Source organism: Lutjanus erythropterus, chromosome 2 (genome assembly GCF_056507025.1).
Source record: "Lutjanus erythropterus isolate fLutEry1 chromosome 2, fLutEry1.hap2, whole genome shotgun sequence".
NCBI lineage: Eukaryota > Metazoa > Chordata > Actinopteri > Lutjaniformes > Lutjanidae > Lutjanus > Lutjanus erythropterus.
Window position 1 is genome coordinate 23014424 of NC_139318.1, and position 21080 is coordinate 23035503.

The 21080-nt window shown below is 38.8% G+C and overlaps 1 protein-coding gene and 1 long non-coding RNA gene across 2 annotated transcripts; both read left to right on the forward strand.

Moving 5' to 3' along the window:
• Positions 1 to 719: 719 nt before the first annotated feature.
• LOC146331584 (uncharacterized) lies at positions 720 to 3145 on the forward strand. Its single transcript, XR_014771719.1, has 4 exons — positions 720 to 821; positions 922 to 947; positions 1449 to 1471; positions 2809 to 3145. It is a non-coding gene; the product is annotated as an uncharacterized LOC146331584 (long non-coding RNA).
• Positions 3146 to 4571: 1426 nt separating this feature from the next.
• crbn (cereblon) lies at positions 4572 to 20250 on the forward strand. Its single transcript, XM_084733260.1, has 11 exons — positions 4572 to 4705; positions 5005 to 5117; positions 6497 to 6699; positions 7595 to 7744; positions 9650 to 9812; positions 10775 to 10837; positions 10945 to 11029; positions 11172 to 11287; positions 15159 to 15223; positions 18130 to 18261; positions 19104 to 20250. Exons 1-11 carry the CDS (start codon positions 4633 to 4635, stop codon positions 19285 to 19287), a joined length of 1347 nt encoding a protein of 448 aa, XP_084589386.1. The 5' UTR covers positions 4572 to 4632; the 3' UTR covers positions 19288 to 20250.
• The last annotated feature ends 830 nt before the right edge of the window (positions 20251 to 21080 follow it).

The following is a 21080-nucleotide window of genomic DNA, read 5'->3' on the forward strand; positions in this document are numbered from 1 at the left end:
ATGCTTGACATGTTGACCTGATTCTAGAAATGCAACCCCCCCAACCCCCCGTAACATGACATATTGATAATACAACATTATATTAGCCTGTAGTTAGAGAGTAGTACATAGAGAATATTGCCTATATTGTCCTCTCTTAAGAAATAGGGTGGTTTTGTGCATAAATTAATTCTTCAATTAAGTAATTCTATGATCCATTAGAAAGGAAACAAGAAAAATCTCAGGGTCAATTTAGTTATTACTGGAGCTTTTGACCTTATCACATGATCTTCATCACCAGATTAATGACTTTTCTATGACTCTGAGCAAAGCTACGACTCAGATCTGCTAATTAAGACTGTATGATGTGCTGAAATCTCCAGATAAGCTAAAATTTGACCTTGAGGTGAGATTGTATTGTCAGACTCAGTTTATAGTTCCATGGTCAGGAATCGTTTTGTATACGATTTGGAAAATACTTTTTTTTTTTTGTTATATCTTTATATTTATACATTTTATATGTACATATTTATTGTTATTTATTCCTCTTTATATTTCCACATTTATTTTCTTATTCTTTTAAATATCTATTCTTTTTACGGCACTACTATGACTCCATACAGTCTTAGTATATTGTCTTGAAAAGTAGATATTGTCTAAACTGAGGAGCTCTATCAAATATAATCACCTTTGAGTAGATGGACGCAGACTTGACGATTTAGACTACATTTCCCATCGAGCTAAGAACACGCAGTTGGCGCTTAAACATGACGTTACTGGCTGTATAAATACCGCCCTCTTTCTTCGTCACGTCCTCTTTCCGTTGCTCTTCTCGCTTTGAGGTATGGAAAGGCGCTTCTCTGCTAACTGAATCCAAACTAATCATTAAGTTTTACAAATCATCCACAGTCACTAATAGTTTTATTTGTCTCCTTTTCACAGAAACTCTCCACACGATGAGAGCCAAGGTAAGTTAATTGGCGTATGTCAGTATTTTAATGCTTAAAAGTCCTCTTCCTGTTCCAGTCAATGCTGCTAGCTAGCCTCTGAGCAACTCTGTGCTGCTTTACAGGCTGTTGCTTAAAAGGTCCCAGTGCGTTTAATATATGTTTGTCTTTGTCTTTCTACCAATGTCTGTCTTTCTGCCAATGCTAATATCTTAAAACTAAGGAAAACAGCACAAGATATGCGAAAAGTAGTATAAATGCTGTTGTAGCAAGGCCCGCTTTGGCGCTTGCTACGTTAGCAGTGGTAAACCTGTGAGCTGAGGGAACCGTGTGTTTATTGGAAAACGTCCAGTTTTGATGGGCTCTACGTTACTGCTATGTTTTAAATTCAAGTATAGCTTGTAGTGCGGAATTGTTTTTCAAGATCACAGAATGCATTGTCACAGTTCATAAATGGGAGGGGTACACATGGCATGCTACTGAACTGACTGTATACTGATAAATATCCCTCTTGTCTTCTAGTGGAGGAAGAAGCGTATGCGCAGGTAAGCAAAATGATCATCCACTTTTCTTTGCAGACATCACTTGTTACCAGAAAGTTTGAGGGTTTTGGTGTGTATCTACATATGAAATGACTATTGGAATTGGCAATTTTGCACAGGTTCTCATTCTTTTGCCTTAGTGTTTTGGTGAAGTAAACACTGCATTAGTGCATAAAAATGATGATGTAAATGCTGCAAGTCAAGCAGAAATGGAACAGAAAATTGATAACCTAATTTTTTGAAACTGTTAAAATCCAGTTTACTGTGGTCCAGTTCAGCATTTGATCATCCTTTAATGCCTTGGTTAATTTGAGCCATAATCCAAAAACTATTACTTATGGAAACATGGCTTTCATCTTACTGTTAGTGTCAGTTGTGCTTACATGAAAACAGTCTGTCTAGCGCTATATGCAAACTTTCATCCATAAGACCTTGCTACTAAACCATACTCTTAATATTTGAAAATGCCCACCAGCTAGTTTTTGTTTGCAATTTAGTTTAGTGATATCAGTAGTTTGGGGCTTTTTATATGGCTGGTATTTGTCAGGGGGAAGATTTAAATTTTAAAATGGTTATCACAATACAAATAACTCTTTGCGGTGGCAAAGCACTAGTCATATAGACACCCCAGTCTCAAACATGTGGGCAGTGCTCTTCATGCTTGGTCATGAAAAGAGCAAAATGATAAGAATAAATCTAAACCTTTCATGTGTTTAGTATTGTTAGTACACTGTCCCAGTTTTTCATTTTCATTGTAAAGTCTTCATTTTTGCCAGTTCATTAAAAATAACATTGGGTGTTTCAATAACTATTCTAAACATGGCAACATTAGTTAAAATATCAGGTAGTACAATGGTTCAGTGGCAAAACATGATTTTTAAATTGGCCTGATTTTATTGTAAGTTGACATAAGACAGTTTCCTTGCATGGCTTTTAAAATGCAACCTTCACTTGACGATAACCTGTCTTAAAACTGTTACCTAGGAATTGTTATTGGACTGTGCTCAAATACAGAATCTATAATTTCACCCTAAATACTTATTTTGCATTTAAAGGTAAAAATTGGGACATAAATGTGAAAAGCTTTTAGCGACATGTCTACATAATTTATAAATGTTAATACTTGCTTTCTATTGAGCCATACAGTCCAGGTTTGTAAATTGGCCATTTAAAATCAGGTTATAGCTCATGGGTTGATGTTGGAACATCTGAAACAAGTGATTTCAGATCAGTCTTGTGTAAACAGATGAGAATCAAAGATGGGAATGGGAATTGAGCAACATATTCAATACTTTTTCCTGATCGTTGATGTTTTTTTTTGTTTTTTTTAATCCCGACAGGCTGAAGCGTAAAAGGAGAAAGATGAGGCAGAGGTCAAAGTAAGCCCTCATCCCATGCCAGCTGTGATCCCGTCAGAGCCTTTCCAGATGACTGAATCGTGTGGCTGAAGTGGATTGTGGAGCCTTCATTGTTTGGGATAAAGGCCTCAGACCTGATTTCAGATGACTGCACGTCTCATGGAGCCCGCTGTGAACGTCTGAGTGGAAGACGGCAAAGACGCTGGACAGATCTCTCAACATCAGACCTACAGCTACTTTGTTCATGGACCCATAAATCATACTTTTACCAACAACTGTCATGTGGTGTATTGAACAATAAACACTGTTAAAAAATTTACCACAGCCTAATTGCAGCCTAATTTTTTAATGTTACAAGATTTATCTGTGGGTGTCTGTATTTATTTGAATGGATTGACTCCACTCTGCATTTAGTCATATGTATCTGTAGCTCAGGGTGTCACTTGAGTAATATAACTTGAGTTTTAATCACTTCAAGGATGTGAAGAAAATATGAACTCTAAAATGCAGGTTATGTGTAGTGATGGATTTAGAACAAACTATTACACAGATGTGTCCAATGACTCTGGTCTCCTAAAATTGATATTTATAGTATGTGAAGTCAGCATAAAACACTAAAATCAAATGTGCATCAGTTGAAAGGCAGTGCAACACTGTAGATTTAGGTAAATTATAGTTTGTGGTCATAAATTCTATTATAATTAAATGAGTGGCTTAAATGGATCACCCAGGAGGAAAGAGGCCAGTTTTCTGAAGCTGGTTTCAGTGCAGTATTATGAGTGTAGCTTTACTGGAAATAAAATAATGACCCTTTTAATGTGTTTATCACAGGTCATATGCACATCCTGCTCAATAATTGCCTGAGTTTTTGAGGTGTCGGCCACAGAAATGTCTGCTTTCTCTCCAGTATGATGGAACCAGATGGCACTAGTCCAGTTCCAGAAATCTGAACAGGTTGCTCAGAATAATTCATGGACCTTGTGAGCAGTTTCATGTAGGAAATACTTTCTTCAGTAGAATCAAGTGGAACTTGATCTCAAAGGAATTTCCTACATGGAACTGCGTACAACAAGGTCTGTGAATTATCCTGAGTAACCAGGTCATGATTTTTAGAAAGAGACATTGGTTTTGAATTTTTCAAATGTATTTTTTTAAGTGGCATTAAGTTCCATTATATTGGAGAGAAAGGGGACATCCGTACATCTGACATCTTCAAAACTCTCAGCTCTCTCTCACACACACACAAAAGCTAGTGGATGAATAGCGTTACAGACCAGAGATAATGTATGCATTTCTAATTTTGGGTGAACTTATTCTACAATAATATGATGCTATAAAAAGGAGTCATTCACAATGAGTACTTTTATTTTCAATACTTAAACATACATTTTGCTGATAATATTTGTGTATGTTTATTTTAATAACATTTTGAATTGAGGATTTTCACTTGTTACAGTATTTCTAAACTATAGTATGTCTACTCAAGTGTAGTAGTAGTTATTCCATAATAATAATTATTTTCTATATATTCTACATTTGCACACTCCAGTGGTTTCCAGCCTAGGGGTTTGACCCTCCAGGGGGACAAAGAATTGCTGCAGGAGGGGAAAACATTAAATATAACCAAAAAAAATGAATGAATGCATTTTAAAAAGTGGGGCATGACAGGAACAAACTGGGAACCAGAGAGACATAACGTGTAAACTTGTCGTTGTGACGGTCCGCCAGGAGGCGCTCGGGGTTCCGTGTTGAAGCTGCACAGTGCAGACGCCATAGAAGAAGACCTAGTATTGTAAACACAAGGATATGGCTGACGAGAGGGGTGGAGGAGAAGACAACATTAACGACAACATGGGGAACCAGTTACAGCTTTTACCAGGTAACAGTTAAACTCACTGGTTTTACTGGTCGGTGTACTTGATATTTCAGCAGCACAGCGTTTATCTCTTCAGCTTGCTAACAGCTAAGCTAACATTTCCTCACCACAGGCCACTGTCAGGAGAGCACATCCTGACTGGATCATTTTATCAGCCTCTGCTTTCACTTTCTCTTCATCTTTATCATCAGAGTGACTTACTAAGATGATATAGTCTCAGCTGTAACATTAGCTTGATTAAGAGATACTGACGGAGATAACTCGCCTCACTGTGAGCCTTTATGTTTGCTGTGCCATGACAGACAATGAGGAAGAGGAGGAGGAAGATGACATGGAGACTGAAGACCGAGACAGTGAGGAGGCGGAGAAGCCCAACATCATCACTTTTGACCCTAGTCTTCCCACGTCTCATGCTGTGAGTGACAGCTGTCTTTCTTCACATTATGGCTCCCTCATGTTTTACCAACACACGTTTACTCTTACCTTTTGTTGATACCACTTTATAGTTAGGCTACCTTTATAAATGCTGTATGAATTGTTTAGATTTATAAACAAGTTATAACACAGTTTAAAGACATTGATGTGAACTCACTTTCTGGCAAGATGCAATTATTGCTTAACAGAAACCCAATTCCTAAAAACTTGGGACATTGTGCAAAACGTAAATAAAAAAAGAATGCAGTGATTTGCAAAGACCTTAAGATCTTTATTCAGTTGAATATAGTACAAAGACAACATATTTAAGGTTCACACTGATAAACGTCATTGTTTTTTGTAAATATGCACTCATTCTGAATTTCATGCCTGCACTGTGTACATCACCTTTTCTTTTAACACACTGATATACGACTACGGCTGCCCCGCAGTCCATTACCTCTGTCATGTTTTGTGCTTCATAATGTACCACATGTTTCAAATTGGAGACAGCCTGGTGGTGACAACATCCATGAATCTGAAATATTGACTCATCAGACCACAGAACACTTTTCCACTTTGCATGAGTCCATCTCAGATGAGCTCAGACATCAGAGAAGTCTGCAGCATTTCTGGATGTTGTTGATATACGGCTTTCTCTTTACATTGTACAGTCTTATTAACTTGCATTTGTAGATCAGTGATCAACTGTGTGTACGGACAACGGTTTTCTGAAGTGTTCCAGAGCCCATATAGTATCCTTTATACAATCATGTCAGTGTAAATACAGTGCTGCCTGAGGAGTCAAAGGTTCTCTGAGACTTCTCTGGATTCCCTTAATCCTTTAATAATAATATGGATTGTAGATGGTGAAAGCCTTAAATTCTTTGCGTTTTTGTGTTGAGAAACGTTGTTTTTAAACTGTTGGACTTTTTGGCCGCACAGTTTTTCAGTTATAAGTGATGAACCTCAACCCATCCTTGTGAATGCCTTCCAAGAAGTCACGATCCTGTCAACTGATCTCAGTTAAGCTGTTTACCTGTTGAATGTTTTAAACATGTCCCAACTTTTTTGGAACATGTTTCAGACAACAAATTCAGAATGAGTGAAGATTTACAAAAAAAAAACAAGTTTATCAGTTTTAACATTAAATATCTTCTCTTTGTACTTCATTCAATTGAATATAGGCCAAGAAGTATTTGCACATCATTGACTTCTGTTTTTCTCTTACATTTTACATGGTGTTTCAACTTTTTTGGGATTGGTGTTTGTATTTTTACTTGGTGTTGTTGTTTTAGCTGTCAGAGAGCAGAGTAATTAGTTTTCTTCACCTGTTGTTGTCTTCTTGTGCTGTGCTGACTCTGACCCCTGTGCTGGCAGTACCTGGGTTCAGACATGGAGGAATTTCACGGCCGCACAGTCCACGATGATGACAGCTGTCAGACAATCCCAGTGCTGCCACACACTGCTGTGATGCTGGTGCCTGGTCAGACGCTGCCGCTGCAGCTGTTCAGGCCGCAGGAGGTCAGCATGATGCGTAGCGTCATTCAGAGAGACCGCACCTTCGCTGTGCTTGCACACAGGTACAAAACAGTCCCATATGCATAGATAATCATCAGAGACCGGACAGATCTGATAAATGGGGAAAGCATCTCTTTGTTTGGTGTATCAGTTAGTGATTTTGCACACAAGTCAGTCAACTAGTCAAAAGGACTTCTACAGTATGTTGCCTTTGAAAACTGTTAGGAGGTATAATGTTTTCTGTGACACATGAAGAGGGTTTTAAAGTCCTAATCCTAATAATATCATGACCGTTATCTTGATTTGGAGACATCAGATTTCTAACAGAAACCCTGTGTTACAAACTACAGGCCTGAAGATCTGACCATTTACTGAGGATTGGTTGGATGCTTTAATAAAAAGATGCTGCCAAGTTGCATTATGAGAAATACAGGATCCAGTGTTGTTGGAGCTTGACCCAAATGAGGGACAAAAAATCAGGACATCTGTACCTCTGCTGCTTTGATTTTTTACCCCCATTCATTTTGTATTTCTTATATACATTGGACACACTTCACCTTGAGAGAATCTGATTTATAATTAAACTAAAGTTAAAAGATTTTTAGAGGATTTAGTCTCTCGTCTCCTGGAAGGATTTGAATCTTAATTGCAGTTTGGGGTTGGGGTGGTATGAGGAGGTAGATAAGGGGAAGGTGTAAGGGTGAGAGATCTTTATGCTTTTCTTCTTTTTTATTTATTTTTCTTTTTATCTGTTTACTTACTCATTTTTTTAATGTATGTTTTTCCTGTTTTTTGACATGGAAACACAGTGTTTTATATTTGAAAATGATGCATCATAAAAACATTTGAAATGTTTTGTCTCTTTTATAAGTTCCAAAACTTAGCATCAATGGAACATTTTGAAGATAATTTTTGGAGCTTCATTTTAAGAGATTAATTTGGTATCTGTCTCTGCAGTGATGCAGGTGAGCCGGAGGCAGAGTTTGGGACGACAGCTGAGATCTATGCATACCGAGAGGAGCAGGAATATGGCATTGAAACTGTCAAAGTGAAAGCTGTGGGGAGGCAGAGATTCAAGGTCCATGAGATAAGAACTCAAGCAGACGGGTGAGTTGAATTGCCCCATAATCCATTACTCCAAAGGTTATGGCATGAACACATTTGAATGAGAGCTGCACCCTCTGAGGATAAAGACATAAACTTTGTCCCGTGGTTCTCACATGGTGTGAGACAGTGGTTGTCTGCAAGAATAAGAGCCGTTCAGTGTTTCAGTGCAATCTTCTAGTTCTGGACTGATTCTATCAGAGGTACACAGTGATCAGCCACAACATTAAAACCACTGACAGGTGAAATGAATAACATTGATCATCTCGTCCCAGTGGCACCTGTCTAGTGACTGATTATACAATATGATCTAAAGCTGCAATGATTAGTCAATTAATCCATTTGTTGATCGAAAGAAAATTAATTGCAAACTATTTTGATGATCAATCAATTTTTTTCAGTCATTTTTCAAGCAAAAACGTCAAACACTTGCTGGTTCCTGCTTCTTAAATGTCAGGATTTGCTGCTTTATACTGCTTTATTTGCTGCAGTAAAATGAAGGATCTTTGGGATTTGGACTGTTCATTGGTCAAAATAAACAATTTGAAGATGTCACTTTAGGGCTCTGGAAAATTATGAGGAGCATTTCTTCACAGTTTTTTTTTCTTTTTTTTGGCATTTTATAAACTCAACTAAATAATTAATTGTGAAAATAATTAGCAGATTAATTGATAATGACAATAATTGTTGGATGCAGCTCTAATATGGTTATAATATGGTTCTTTTCAAAATGACTGACGTGGTGCTTTCATGGTTTACAGCTAGAGGGCAGACTAACTCTGTTCACAGTCATCTTCAAAAAGCTTCCACCAGTTGGATTTATGGTTTGCTGCTTTTCTTACTAAAAATATGCACATTCTGTTTTTTGTGCAAGATTCATTAGTTTGCATTTGTTTAAAGATGAGTTACTTATGACTGTGTTACAGTTTTTTTTTTAGGTAAAATACCCTTGAGACGGTTTAGTTTGTTTTTAATCATCACATGAAGTTGCAAAGCCCAGTCTTTGTGTCTCATATTATATATCATATATATATTGCAGGTTACAGTGTAGAAGCACTTATGGTGAAATGCTGCCTATGTAACTGTTGTGGTCACACTGTAGATCATGCCTACGTACATCCTCCACTCTTCAGGAAATTGTTGAGGTTTACTGCCCATAAAACTGAGTCTTCATAAAGACACATTTGTCTTTTTCTCTAGTTGCTGTTGTGTAATGCACAGTAATTGGTGACTAATCCTGTTGACCTCTTGTTGTGCTGCAAGTGACCGCAGAAAGCATAAATGTTATCACTCAGCTAAATGGGATCTGCTGCTGTGCTTTTCGAGGTGAAATGCACTGTGAATATTGGATATTGATTAATGCAGCATTTATGGTATATTTTAAAGGCACGTCTCCACTCTGTAACATGGAAATATGACACAGAAACAAACATTCAGACATTCAGAGCCACTGGCATTATGATATGCCAGCAACCTAGAACTAGAAATAGAAATTAAACATTGCATATTGTCTAACTGTGTGCAATTTTCGGTGTATTTTCTGATGTTACAGCTAAAATGTATATAGTTACATCTGAAAATGATTGCTAATGTGCTGTTGCTTGGTGAATGCTTGTTTGTCTGAGCCCCAGGAAGTTCACTGAGTTCATCTTGGGTGAGAAGTTGAAGTAATATTTCTCATTGCTGGCAGTGAAAATGTACAGACAGCACCTTTTTATGATCATCTCAGATTTACAAACATGCTGTCATACACCTGATGATAGTCAGCCAGCACACCATTTGTTTAATCTGCTAATCATCTGTTTGGTTTCACATGTCTACTGTTGTTCTCCTTCACATTTCCCTCCTCATCTGTCCTCTTTTTTTTCCACACATCATGTCATTGCCCCCTTTTGTTTCTCTCCTCAGGATCAGGCAAGCCAAAGTACAGATCCTTCCAGAGCGAATCCTTCCAGATCCACTCTCTGCCGTGCAGCTAACACCTCTCACCAGGCTGCACATGCACCCTTCTTCCAAACCCCCGACCCAGAGCTGCAAACAGGCCCAGTGCTGGTGGAATAACTACCAACAGGTCAGATATGTGAGCACATACATGCAACATACATGTGCACTGATAACATGCAAAATCTTGGGCTATTTTGGAGTGAGAATCAGAAAAACTTAATTATCCATCTTAAGGAAATGGAAATGGAAAGTGGCCCATTGCTTCTGTCCACATGGTTAAAAAAAAACAAAGACCACTATGATTTCTATAACTGATAACTTGATAATTGAATTGATATTTGTTTGCTCTGAAAAATAATCTGTTTCTACACAGCTAGCTCAAACCGAGCCACACAACACTATTCCAGCTGGTTGTGTTTGTGCCTGTGCACAGGACAAGGGGCAGAAGAGGGGGGGGGGGGGGAGGGATGGTAAATCCATTGAAGGAGGATTTGTTTGGTTGTTGAGTTCAAATATAAACTGTCTTTATCCAGAATTGCGCACCTCTCTTGGGTTAACAAAAGGTTACATAATTATCCAGTAACTTCTCTCCTTTTCCATCTACTTGTTTCTCAGTTAGGACACATTTAAGGTCTTTAAGGTGTGCCGTGCTTCTGCACAGTGTTTTACAGACATCCAATTGAGAGATTAAATGATAAAAAAAATGATTAATTGATAAGTCAATTGACAGAAAATTAATTGATTAACCAATCAATTAACTGAGATAGAAAAAAGCAAAAGCATGTGGACTGTCAATTTAAAGTCTATTTTTGTTCTAGGCTGTTTGTCATAGGTTTGTCTACTGCCACAAAATACAATATTTCAAACAATAGTGGGCTTCAAACTTTCTAACAATATGGGAAAATTATTTTTCAATAACTTTGTGCTTTGTCATTTATGGTATAATGGGTGTCCACATACTTTTGGCCATGCTGTCAGTCAGTATTGGCAACATGAGAAGAGAAGACAAACTCTGTGGCTGTTGAGGTACTTCAGTCATCATTAGATGTGGATTTTCTTCATTGACGGTGCATCTGTTGTTCATCACAGAGGAAGTTTCACTGTGCCAGTCTGACCCCATGGCCACCCTGGGTCTACGCACTCTACGACTCTGTGAGTACTGCAGCCCAAACGCTCTACTTGGAATTTCCTTCACACATAAACATCACATAGAGGTGAATGTAAACCAACTGATGTGCTTCCTGTGTTTTACCTCACAGGAGTCGCTGATGAACAGAGTGAAGAAACAGCTCCATGAATGGGACGAGAATCTGAAGGATGACTCTCTCCCGACGAACGCAGTAGGTCAGCCTCTGTTCAGTGTATCAAAGATGAACTGCAGATGCGTACACACTTGCACACGTACGTCCCTGTGTTTGTGTTCTCTGTGCTCTCTGTCCTTCCTTCCTTTCATCCCTCTCTTTCCCTCCCGTCTGCTTTCTGTCAGACTTCTCTTACAGAGTGGCGGCCTGTCTGCCCATAGACGACGCTCTGCGGCTCCAGCTGCTGAAGATTGGCAGTGCCATCCAGAGACTCCGCTGTGAGCTGGACATCATGGACCGGGTAAGGAAAGGTCACCACCGCTCTCACCCCTCTTCTCTGCTCAGCCACCTCAGTCTGTCTCCTCCTCCTGATCCTGCAGTCACCTCCATTATTTCCCTCATGGTGTGATAAGATCTGGTGTTTCTACTTGAGTTGTGCTGTGTCTGTTTTCACCTCTGATGATCTGTGTTATATTTAATCATACCTGTCAGAGGCCAGCAGATTTGTTGCTGCTGTGATATTTCAGTCCAAAGGTAGCCTTCACTGGCAAAAATGTTAATTTAGTGGAAGCAAAGATAGTTAGATTTTATTGCTGTAACAACAAAGTTCCTACACAGTAATTTATTTTAGTGATTTCCCAGTTCATGTAAGTATAGAAAAAAGAAAAGAAAAAAATGGAAAAATATTTCTGTTTCCAGACTATTGTCCCTATACTGTTTTCTAAAATTTAAAATTTAGGTTTTCAAAAAATAAACTGATTGTACAAGCAGCGTGTTTTTCAACCTGTGCCGGGGCAGACAGCCAGCTCAGGCAGTGTTACCAAAGAAATGGCCCTGTGTCAAATGTAGGCTCGGCCTCAGCTTCACACTATAATTTTACAGTTTAAAATGTCCTAGAAAGTTTTTGTATTTTTCCAGTTGACCAATTAAGTAATGTAATATCAGATGCCCCAAATCATATTAAAATGATTCTTAACTACAAAAGTTAAGAGAGACTTAAGATTTGGGATAACAATTATATAATATTTATTCAATATGTTAGGAGAAAGTAATGAGTATAGTTTGTGCTGAGTAGTTTAGTCAGCAGTGTTTTTGAAATGTTATCCAGCTTTCCGTGTTTAACAGCCACAATGACTAAATACAACTTTTCCGAGGGCAGGTTTGACAGTCCCAAATATAAAGCTTGTTTGGCTGACAATTCAGAATAGGAAAAGAAAGCTAGTCTGGAAATTTGAGTCTGGAAAAGTCTGGAATTTTGAAATGGAAAATGTGCAGCAAACTTGCAACAGTGAACAATAATAGATTTGTAGTAAACATACTATATACATCACATTTAACTTGTGAGGATGTATGTGGTGGATATTTCCAAATAAACATTCACACAGCAGATAATTGATATTAATGGATATTAAGGGCTATTGTTATTGCTACTGAATTAGTCGTCATGACTTATTCAGCAGAAGGACCCTGACACCCATTTATACTTACTGAGTGTACACACAATATGTACATACAGTTTAGAGAAGAAGGGTATATTTGATCTGAGGGGGAGGTTGAGCCCAGACTAGAGGTTGTAGCCACTTTATTTTGCCTGCCTCATCTCTCCACTAATATCCATATTTTTAAATTAACAGAGCAAAGAGGTTTGACCTCTCTGTGTTACATGGGACTAACTGAATTAACCCAAATACAGACACTCAGAATGCTGAGACAGTAAGCTGCTGCAAGAATACTTAATATGAATGAATGAGGAGCTGGGGGAGAACTGTGAGCTGGAGGGTTGAGCAGAGCAAACCAGGGTAGGGGTCCAGAGGTTAGAGGTCCAGAGTATGAGTGCAGATCCAGAGTGTGTGACAGAGGGGACAGGAGTTGGACAGAGGCAGGAGTCTGGCTGCAGGCACCAGAGACAACACGGGAGAATCAACGGCTGATAGCTGAGTCCAGAGGCGGATCTAGGAGTTGAAGAGATCTGTGGCTAAGCCCAAAGACTGCAACCTTTTTTTTTTTTTGCATCCATGTGCAGCGAAATAACTTTCTTTTTGCTTCAGCACCCACCAAAATGTTGTTGTGCCTCTGCTGAAATGTCTTAAGAACTTAAAGTGAACAGAAGGCACTGGAGAACACATATTATTATTATTATTTCAAATTATCAAACATTATGTTCCTACACTACATCCCAGAGGTAAATACTGAACTTTTTAATCCACAAAGTTGAAAAAAGACTGTTTTCTGACTTTTTAGAGATACATGGTTCTCACAGGACAGTGATGCTAGACATTAAATGGTCTTATAGACCATGATGCATTGCTGTAGATTACACCAGCCACAGGGGCCTAAAGTAGCTGAAATGAGCTCAAAGTTAAACATCTACAGCAGTAACATTAATGCAATAATATTAATCCAGAAACATCAGACATAATAACACTAACAGAACATTTTACTGCAACATACATACTTTTACTTTAAGTATATTTAGCTGATAATATTGCCATAATTTTACTTCAGTAAGGTTTTGTGAATGCAGGACTTGTAGTGAAGTATTTTTACAGTGTGATATTAGTACTTTTGCTTCAGTAAAGGATCTGAATACTTTTTACACTCCTGGTCACCTCAGTGGAGCAACATCATGTCCATATATTGTCTGGACAGACAGACAGACAGACAGACAGGTCTCCACAGAGGCTGCTGCAGGAAAGTGTACATGCGTATATGAACAAATGTGATAAAAAGTTTTATTTTATTTTCTGATTCCTTGTGTCAGACACAAAGTTGGGATGTTATTTTGTCTTTAGGCCCTCTCATTAAAGTTGTAAACATTGACACATGCTTTGACACAAGGGGAGGCAGAGCCGTTGCAACTTCACAGGGGCCTACGTGACTTGCAAAGTGTGCATACAGGGCCGACCAGCTCTGATTATATGTTATATTAAGTGTTACACCTGCAGTTTCACCTGAAGTATCTCCTGTCTGTGGTTTACTGGTGGCTCCTGCTGCTGCTGATGTACAGCTTTCTGTGGATGGTGCCACCAGTGGCTTTTTTAAAAATTGTGGATGTCCATGAGAATGAAACTCACACGCAGTGCAGTCACATCTTTACTGAAGATGGTCATTTTATGTTTTTTTTGTACCGTCAAGCACAGAAGAGGATTAGGGCCACAAGTGAAAATGTATTTGAGTTTAAAACTTAAAAATGTGACACCTTAGTGTTCAAAAATGGATAGTACAGTCCAAATGTCAAATATTGGAGCAAGTTGTCTCCTCCCGCCTCCTCCTCCCCAGACACAAAGCTCAAAGCCTCATGAAACAGGCAACAACGGAAATGGAAATTTCAAAGGAGAACTTGCTGGCTGTGGCGTTGTTGTCAGAGAAGCCAGTATTAAAGTTAGATTAGATTAAAGTTAGAATTCTGACAGTAAAGTCAGAACTTAAGTAAAACTTTCACATAGCCCTAATCACCCTCCATAGTCAAACCCAAAGAAATGACAAAAGATCTAGTTTGTTCAGATAATGATATTGACAGTAGTGACAACATTTAGGGGACTAAAGATTCTTCCTGCAGACATTTACTAAAAACACACTGACAAAAATTACCACTAATGTGAATTTGATGGGCAAACAGACAGAGGCCTTCACTGTTCGTTGAACTCAGCTGAAATGTTGAATCCTCAACCATGTTAGCTATGGGGTTGTTTTGGGTCTCATCTGAATTTGTTAACAATCTAAACACTGGATTGTGATTGCACACTCTTTACTCAACTAAATAATGTAAAGTGTATATTCAGTAGCATTTACATTTAAATGTTGTAGTGACAGAAATGACTGGAAACACACACATGCACAAACACAAAACACACAAGCTCTTAGTGTGTAATACTGCTTCTTCATTACCAGAAATTGTGAAGCGGTCACTGGATACGTCTTAAATGTGTCTGCCTGTTATCTGCTTTTGTCCTGCAGTGTGATTTAGGATAATAATCCTCCTGAATGAGTCTCCCTGGTCACTATATACCTGAACTCATGTCAACCAGTGAGTGGCTCTTGTGGAAGCATAAAGGACGGGTGGATTATTATAGCATCCTCACTGAGCCTCAACGACAACACAACACTTTTCATTGAGAACATCTGAAATGTACATATCCTTTTAACCCTTTCTTACCTCTTCTCCTCCTCAGTGCACATCACTGTGCTGTAAGCAGTGCCAGGACACAGAAATCACCACAAAGAACGAGATCTTCAGGTGAGGACTTTTTATATGATGTCTTTTTGTTCACAAAATGCTCACATCAGTAGTTTTGCATGTTGTAGCTCAGTTATTAGCCACAGAGGTGGCAAAGGTACACACATTCTTTACTCAGGTAGAAGTATGTATGTTCAAGTAAAGTACAGATACCTAAAAACTCTACTTAAGTAATAGAGTATTTGTGCTTAACTTACTACCCATCTCTGTAGTCTGGAGGGGACCATGCATTTGGTCATTTGTGTGTGTGTGAGGTGAGCATGTGTGATCGTCGCATCTGTCCACTGGGCTCGGTTTTAAAGCTAGAGTGAAGACACTGGTGTCATATGAAACTACATGACTTGCATCTATCAGAACATGCAGTAAAAGGCTGTAGACAGGAGTGGAACCGAAGGCTGCTGCAGAGGACTAACAGCCTCACTGCATAGGGCGAACACTCTACCAACTGAGCCACCAGGCCACTCACAGATGTTCAGCAAAGAGTACAGCAAAATCAACAAATGCATATTTTTTTGGTTCTCAAACTGAAATCTATTAGATACAGCTGTAGCAGTATCATTTTGGAGTATAAAGGAACAGTCAAAGACAAAAAGATCATATTGTCAAGATCATTTGTGCAGAAAATGAATTTTGTAAATTTTTTATGCTAATTCCACACAATTTGGCACAAAAATTATGCAGTTTTTTGCATGAGGCATACATTTTCATTATTATTACTGCAGATTTTAAACTTTTTAAATATTTCTGCATGCTGGGGTTAATAAATAGAATTGGAATTGCATACATTGGGTATGGCTGGAAAGCAGAGTCCCTTGTGGATTCAATGATCCCAACTGTATTCATATGTGATAGTGTTGGTCCCCATAGTATCCATTTGGCTGTAGTGAGACCATTTTTGAAACTTGAATGTGACAGTGGTTACCTGAACTTAAGTCATCGGGGGGCGATCTAATCAGGTCAATGCCAAAACATTAACCTTCTGAATACTGGGACATGCAGTCTCCAACCTCTGAACTTTGCATACATAAAAAAAACTATACTATACTGTGCAAAAAACTTTATCCAAAACCGCAAATCTCCACTGGTTGTACCTGGCAATTATGGTGGCATTGCAGTAGGCGCTTCACCATCTGTTGCCTGATGGAGATCTCCATTCTACCAAGTGCACTCTTCTGGTTATAAATTCCTCTCAGCGCGGTGTTAATACAGCCCTCAGGAGAGCTGACATTTGTTTGAGAGAGATGATTTATCATTGTGAATATTACTTTTGATTTTGCACTTTCTTCACCCATCTGACACATAATCAAAACTTGGAGCAGAAAATGTCTGAAAGCTGCATACAGTCAAATCAGCAGCACCAGAAGCCCTTTTTACATAACTTGATTCAGCAGTAACATCAACAGTATGACTTAATGGATCTATGGGTGGATGTTATTAATAGACTGCACGTCATTTTTATTAAGACTGCATTTTACTTTTGTTTGTTATTGAAACATCCCTGTGGCAGTTGGGACTAATGTAAAAAACACATTAAAACAGTCTGAAAGTGGAGCAAAACTGTCCATACTTATAATGCTTTTTTATATTTATCACAGTAATGACTGTAATTATTAACATGTCAAAGTCAGTGCCTATGTGACTGTCTGTCTGGAAGTCGTGGCCTGGGGTTACATCATGAAATGAAGTGGCCCTGCTCTGCACTTCCACACTCACAGTCTCATTGCACACACACACACACATACAAACACACATACACACACACAGTGTTACGTAATGTAATTTTCTAACTGTTGATGATGTGTGAGCGTTAATGTGTTTGTCCAAGAGTGACAAACAAATCCCTGAACACCAGTGAAACTGTCCAGACCCTCATAACGTCAACGTACATTTATAGGAAAAATGCATTAATAGAGTTGTCTGAGGACATCCAGATAATCTGGGTGAATGAGTGATTATGTGTTTAGTATGATGCTAACTTTTAAAGCACACTTCCTGTTACTAACAAAACGTCATACGAAGCTAATGCATTTTCAATTAGGGACCTGAACCAAAACCAGGATACAGCAAATTATTACTTAAGAAACTGACTCAAAATTACTTTCTTGGTACTGATTGAATTTGAAGTTGTATTTTTCTGTGTGGTTTTACTGTCTGCAGGAACCTGTGGGGTTAAATAATAACTTTTTCCATCCTAAAATCTTTGTCTTTTCTGTTTTGTATTTCTATAACTACTACACTCAGAGAGCACTGGACTGATTTCAAGCCATTGATGAAAACTATGTTTTGATGATTTGAACCTAGAATTTCTGTTTTACTTTAAGTTGTTAGGGGCATTTAAACAAGTTGTAAACAGAACAATGGCGGCCTCAAAAGGTTGATGTGGCAAAGGTGGTAGAAACAGTCATTCTGCTAGTATGACGTTCTTAAGTGGGTGCTCTAATTAATAAATTATCCTTTGATTTTGAAACCATAGCCTTACAGTAGCCTTATGTTGTTTAGCTTTTCTGAGGTGATTGCATGGTTAAATCAAAAAAAAATTTATGAAAAGAATCACCTTCTTGCCAGTTTTAACAGCCCCCTCAGTCACTTCATCCTGGTCTGTTGTACTGCTTTAACATTTTACGCTTGACACACAGTATGTGTTATTTTTTGAAGCACTGCAGTGTTAACAAGAATTTAAAGTTTATGGATTTGAATAATGCTTGATTATGCAATATGAGTTTGTTGTGATGAACCTTCCGCTGGGTTCAGAGAGGCTGAGGATTTAAAATGTACAGTCGAGGTATTTTTAAGGCTGTTTGGCTTTCCTGATTCCATTTATGGAGGATCTAATTTTTGGCTGAAGTGATTATTGAAGTCATGCTTACTGCCGATGACATGTCTCAGCTGCCTCTTCTCTCCTGCAGCCTGTCTCTGTATGGCCCCATGGCTGCATACGTCAACCCTCACGGCTACGTCCACGAAACTCTGACTGTCTACAAAGCTAGCAACCTCAACCTGGTCGGCAGGCCATCCACTCTGCACAGCTGGTTTCCAGGGTAATGCTGCTGCACTCATGGCATTTAGGTCACACTCCTCTCTCAGACTATTAAATAATATAACACACACACACACAGACACACACACACACACTAAATAGATTGTCTCCGACCCCTCTCTGTGGCTTTCAGTGCTTTCATAAATGCATCTTTTTAAATAAATGTCAGACACATTTCTGACCCATGACACAGGAGGTCTCAAACCTGCTTTAACATTTTATGTGGCTTAGCTGTAATCCACTGTGATTCATTGTCTGAATTAGAAGTCTTTGGCTTCACTACGTGGAGTTTTAATCAATAGTGTGTTTTTTGTCTTTTTTTAATCAATGGGGCATCTCTTATGAGTCATCAGGGGCTGCTGTAAAATATCAAGCTTCTGTTGAGAGCAGCAGGGGAGATGCATCTCCCTGAGGCCCTCTGTGTCAAATCAAACTGCTCTACTAACTAGGAGAGGTCACTCAGTAGAGAGTTGACCTCCAACAGACAACAGATGGTGAAGCTCAGGCCACCAGAGATATGCAAAGTTTTGAATGGGATGCAGATGATTGAAATCAACAGTTGCTAGCAGCAGGATGTTGAGAGTGCAGAAGACTTCTTCAAGTGCTTCTCTTAAATCTGAGCAAGCATGATTTTGTGACATCACAACTAGTTTAGAAGCCGATGGTCCAATATGCAACTTCATAAGTGTGATGAGGAAAATTGAAACATCCAGACCAAATTAATTGAGAATGTACTTTTCAGTAGTTAAACCTTTAAATGAACAATATTATTTATGTCTATGGTTTCTAGATTTTTGTACTAGGAAGCAGATGTTATTGTAAGTTTTTCCCTTTTGCTCTCAGGTACGCCTGGACGATTGCTCAGTGCAGAACCTGTGGGTCTCACATGGGTTGGAAATTCACAGCCACCAAGAAGGACTTGTCTCCACCTCGTTTCTGGGGTCTCACCCGTTCAGCTATGCTCCCCCGTATCCCGCAGGGCGAGGGGGAGGAAGGGAGAGAGGGCTCTCGTCTCTTCTGCCTGTGACGTTGGACCACCATTCCACGTCATGAAAAGAAAAACCCTGCAATCCTCCCAAACCCGGATCTTTAGGCACTCTCTAGCTGCGATTACTTCTCGTGATCAATGCATCACACAACACCTGTCACCCCTGGCAGCAAATCCATCATATTAGTGGAAAGGTCATTCGGCCATTAAATGGCACTCTAGGAGCAAATTAGAGCAAGAGGGAGGTCATGATTGTTCTTAAAGGTTCTGGAAATGTGGAGGCAGCAGTGAAATGTTGTGATAAAGTGAGGAGGAAATAGAGAATAACAGATTGAACAGATTGAGTCATTGATGTGGGAACATCCTAGCATGCAGCTCCCTGATCTGCACCCTTGTCCTGCTGCAGACACACGAACAAACACGACAGCTAAACTAAACGCATAATTATCTTTCAGCTCTTTTCCTTGGTGTGGTGGGGAGTGCAACTGCATGCAGTTGAGATAGAGACATCGCTCGCAAGCAGTCAGAGTTAATCTTTAATCTGTTGCAAAACCAACCAGTTAATATGAATTCACGTAGCTTTCAGATCCTTTGTGGGTTTCTCAGATGTGTTTTCTGATGTAATTTCAGCTGCCATAGGTCCATGGAGGAAACTAACCGAATGAAAGTGCACTCGTGTGTGGAGATATGTCACTATAAGGGTGATATTTTGAATCTTGGAAATAAATTGGATGTATTTTTGTATGGAAGAAGATTGGAAAGGACAGATTCCAAAAAAGTTGGGACGCTGTGTAAAATGTAAATAAAAACAAAATGCAATGATTTGCAAATCCTCGTAGACCTATATTCAGTTGAATACAGTACAAATACAAGATATGTGCAAATGTTAACATCAACTTTATTGCTTTTTGTAAATATATGCACATTTTGAATTTGATACTTGCAGCATGTTCCAGAAAAGGTGGCACAGGGGCCTGTTTCCTGCTGTGGTACATCACTTTTTCTTTTAACAATACAAGCAAACGAAAGCAAAATTCTTTCCCATTCTTGCTTGATATGCGACTTCCAGTGCTCAGCAGTCCGTGGTTGTGTTTTACGCTTGCTTGTTTACGTCGAAGCCACACTGTTGTAACACGTGCAGATTGTGCCTTGTCATTGTCTTGCTGAAATAAACAGGGACATCGCTGAAAAAGACATCATCTGGATGGCAGCATGTGTCACTCCAAAATCTGTAGGTATCTTTCAGCATTAATAGGGCCCTCTAACATATTCCCATACCATCACAGATTCAGTCTTTTCTTGCGCCTGTCCAAGACTTTTTGGAATGTGTTGCAGGCGTCAAATTCAGAATGAGACATTTAAGAACAAGATTTATCACTTGTCTTTGTACTGTGTTCATCTGAATAAATCTGAAAAAGACTTGGAAATCATTGCATTTAGTTTTTATGTACATTCTATAGTGTCCCAACTATTTTGGCATTGGGATTTAATTTAACATATTCATCCATGTGTGGAGACATTGTGGTATTTATTATCACACCAGTTTTTTAATGTAATATGCAAAAAAAAAAAAAAACTGATGTGACAATAATGATAAAGTGTAATATACTCGATATAGTCTGTGTCTGTTTTGTATTCAGCAAAGGCTCACTGTCCTGTCAGATAAAGTGCTTACGGAAACAACATGTCTTGATGCCTAATGGCAGGCTGCTTTTTTTAAAAGGTCAAAGCTAATTAACACAGAGAGCGAGAGGAGCACTAACCCTTCTTCATTTATGTTGTGTGGCATGTTAAAGTGGTGTGCCTACGCTCCAGCTCTGTCTTTTGATAAG